We start from the raw sequence: 4,332 nt of genomic DNA, 5'->3' as shown, positions 1-4,332 counted from the left end.
TTTATAATATTATTCGATTCTTGTAATTTTAACAAAAATAAACGTCCTGCCTTGTTGAAATTTCCGAGTTAAATTTCAACTTGTAACTTTTAAGTATTCAATCTTCAAAAAAATCTTAATTACAAATTTTACAAATTTTATACATTCAATAAATTCTTAAATTTGAAATTCCATATCCTGAAAATTTCAAATCAAATCAAAAATATTTTCTATTCCTCAAAATAAATTCTTTTACAAATTATAAAAACTCATAAAACAAAAATTTTTTTTTTTTTGACATCTTAAAATAGAACTGATTTAATTTTCTTAACTCGTCCATTTAAACTATTTTTCTCAAAGTCACAACTATTATTTCAAATTCTAAAAATCATTTTGTTAAATTCTTTCCATTTTAGGAAATTTGGAAATACTCATCGCGCAAAAATCAATTCAAAACCTTTTGAAAACAACTAAAAGACTTAAACCTCTGAGACCTTTTTCTATACTTATCTTTATTTTTCTCTTACTAAAATAAAATCCGGGAATAAAATTCCAAACTATTCCTAAAACTTTCTCTAAATTCTCTGCAATTAAAATCTTAACTTTTTCTTTCTTAATACTATTTGCAATTTTTATTTTCGAAAGTCTTCTCTAACTCTTATCATACTCTACAATAAATTCTTATCCGAGGAAGTTTTACACTTTCAGTTTCAACACTTCAAAGACTCTTACAATTTATTGTTGCCTACAATATTTTTTTTTTTTTTTTTTGCTACACTACATGTTTATGCCTAACTCAGTCACACTGAAACGCACTACACAAACAAAAATTAAATTTCACATTGAAAGATTGGTTGCAATCATAGAAGACGCGCCATCGTGCCCTTTTATACAAAAATATTTACACGCTAATAGATCGCAAGATTTTATCAATTATACACTTACACCAGTGGATATACCCAATCGATTTTTAAAATTCAATTATAAATTTTCAAGTCTAGATTCTCAAACGCAAGTATTAGACAAAAAATCAATTTATTATCGATAAATTCAATTATTAAAATTAGAATCAATTTCAGTGAAAATAAATTGTGATTTTCTAGAGATAAGGTAATTCTTTATTCTATAATACTACTAAGTTTTACGTACAAACAACTTGCTACCTTTTGCACCCGAAATCGCAATTCCTTTCGTTAAACCTTGAATCATTTATTACTCACTCATTACTCATCTCATTAATTGTGGTTGCTTAGAATTGCGCAGACTTTTTGTCGGATTCTATTCAACCTTTCATCGAATCAATTGGAATTGCGCAGACTTTTTGTCGGATTTCAGGCGATTCATTCATTATTCATTCACTCACTCATTTTCAAGGAGACATAGGAATTTGTAATATTTCGTTAGATCAGTTACTGAAGTACTCTTAATCTTTAATTGGTCAGTGGAGCAATCGTAAAAAGTATCTTGTGCATACAGCTTAGAAATATCTAATGAAACGCGGTAAACGCGCTGGAAGAAAATACCAATTACGAAAACTAGTTGCAATATACCATAGGGGAGAGTTATCATACACTCCCGTAGCAATACCGTTATCTTTACAAAATCCAACGAACACTTTACAAAATCAGGAAATAAATCATCCAGATTCGGAGGAGAAAAATAACTGTAATTCCATAAAATAAACCTATTTTACTTTTATTTTACACACAAGTTTGAACACTATTCAATGAGAACCAGAAAACGCGCCGGGAGAAAATTTCAGATACGAAAGTTAATAGCGATACTAGATAAAGGATCACTGGGTCCGTATCCTGTAAAAAAAAAAAAAATTTAACAAATACTGTAAACATCCAGGAAACAGATAATTCACCCACCAGTAGTGTCGATAAGAATCCTAAAACTAAAGATCAACAAACACAGACAGACACAACATCTCATTCGAGTAATTAATAAATCTTAAACACTACTCACTTTACAAAATAATTATAAACTCAATACAAGCTATTTAAGTTTCGCAACAATTAATCAGTGAATAAATTTTGTTCTAACCAACGCAATTTTTTACTTGCGTCTGACTACCGCAAATATAGTTTTCTTGCTAACTTCATACTATTTACCCAAAATTCACACTCTTACTATCTCTATATTACTTCTATAACCTTCTCCTATAATCAATTAAAATGTCGGACCACGAAGAGAACGGCGAAAATTTGGGACCACGAGGCAATGGCGGGTTGAACCCACCGGCTAATAATAATGACTTAGATCAACAAGTCCATAATATTACCCGACATGCGAACATTACGGATCAAATGATCACGTCCCTTGGGGAAAGTATGACATTGCATCAGGCGTTAATGCAAGTCCCGAGTTTTGACGGTAAAAACATGCCTTTACAAGCATTTTTACTAGATGTAGAAAACGGTCTTACAATCGTACCAGATAATCTCAGGAACACTTATTTTAACGGAGTAAAATCTAAACTCAAGGACACGGCTAGAGACGCGATCGCGGATAAGACAATTAATACAATGAATACTCTTAGAAACGCGCTTAAAGAATATTTCGCCACTAAGAAGACTTACCCAGAATATTGCGCGGATATCTAAGCCATTCGGCTTAAACAAAATGAATCAATCCTGAGTTACTATACTCGAATAAAGAAAATTCGCGCTAATGCAATAACCGCATTAAACGAAAGCTTTAATAATGTAGCCGAAGTAAATGCGATGAAGAAAATGCTAGACGGATTAGCACTCGAGTCATTCAAACGCGGACTACCAGACGATCTAATATACGGAGTAAGTGTACAAAACCCTGATACTCTCGATGAGGCATATAAAATCGCACTACGGCTCGAAGAAGACCTGAAAGGTAGTTCTCACCGCAACTCCAATTATTTAGCCTACGCGCAGTCCGAATCAGCAAATCTTGATTTACCGCGTAGAACTCGAACGGTTAGCTTTCAAGACGAAGAACGCCGAAATACCATACCGTTCAGATTTACTCGCGAAGACAATAACAGACCTTCTAATTCATACAGTAGATCACCGGTGCAGGATACGACACCACCACGCGATAAACGCAACTATCCTGACCGTGGCAATTCACCCTATCGTTCGCGAAGCCGATCACCCGGAAGCTACTATCCATATTATCCTCCACCGGGTTATTTCCCTCCAATTCCATATATACCTCCTATGCCATATCAATACCCACCTTCTGGAGCATACCCATCTCCAGTACCATATAATCCGCAATATTATCAAAGTTATCCTCCTCAAGATAACAATCAGCACAGCCCTAATAACAATTATAGCAACAATAATCCCAATAATTACAATAATCGTAACAATTATGACAATAATAATCAAAGATACGGTAACAATGGTTATAATAGCTATAATAGGAATAATTATGGAAATTACAGTAATAATAGCAACCCACAAAACCAACAAAATAATTCAAGACCAACCTCTCCTGCACCACCTAAGGAACCTTTAAACTCCAACGCAGTTCGACGGAACGACGCGACGTCGAACAGCGCGAACCCCACAGAAACGCGTCCATCATCAATCAGATTCCTGACCGTCGAAAATTCATAATGTGGTCTGAAGTCCAGGGTAGAGGACCAGTCGTTACTCTAACAGCCCCTGAGTTGCGAAACGGCAGAGCTCGTTTTCTAGTCGACACAGGAGCTGACATAAATGTTATCAGAAAAGACGCATTGGCCCCTCGTACAGTAATTGATACCTGGGATTCAGTATCCATAAAAGGAATCACTACTAAGCGACTCGATACTTTAGGAACCACAGAAATTACATTCTTCTCAAATCCCGAGAAATTTCACGTTCTCGAGAACCCATTGCCCATTCCAACCGATTGAATTATCGGCATAGACTTTCTAACTAAAGAAAAGGTTGAAATATCTTTTCATCACAATACCATAGTCGCAGATTCCGAACCCGTTAACCCAATCCCGCTCGAAAATACCAAAGGTGAACCATTTGATACACCCCTGGTAACTATGTTTCGAAGTGAAGACGAACCCTCAGTATTCTTTTTAAAAGCTAGAACTCGAACAGTAATACCAATTAATCTTCGTAAGACAGATCTAAAAACGGGGTTTTTACCTCGCATTGAAACTCGCGAAAATATTTTCATTGGTAATGCTTTGGTCACGAACAATGACAGTACTTGCTACGTCTACGCGATAAACGCATACGAGGATGATATCGAATTAGTCGTTCCACCACAAGAAATTATTCCCTTCGAATGCGATGGCAGTTCAGAGGATTTCTCTGACGATTCTGAAGATAGCGATATACCGGAAGATGGTCAGGACAGATTCGA

The 4,332-nt window shown here is 35.1% G+C and overlaps 1 protein-coding gene across 1 annotated transcript; it reads left to right on the top strand.

The window, feature by feature from the left end:
• The first annotated feature begins 2,708 nt into the window (after positions 1–2,708).
• On the top strand, positions 2,709–3,584 carry LOC128667641 (homeobox protein 2-like). The gene has a single exon (XM_053738580.1). The coding sequence runs from the start codon at positions 2,709–2,711 to the stop codon at positions 3,582–3,584; it is 876 nt and encodes a 291-aa protein (XP_053594555.1).
• Positions 3,585–4,332: the final 748 nt, after the last annotated feature.

Source organism: Microplitis demolitor, chromosome 1 (assembly GCF_026212275.2).
Source record: "Microplitis demolitor isolate Queensland-Clemson2020A chromosome 1, iyMicDemo2.1a, whole genome shotgun sequence".
Lineage (NCBI taxonomy): Eukaryota > Metazoa > Arthropoda > Insecta > Hymenoptera > Braconidae > Microplitis > Microplitis demolitor.
The sequence above is the reverse complement of the archived record's forward strand: the minus strand, read 5'-3'. Positions and strand labels throughout refer to the sequence as shown.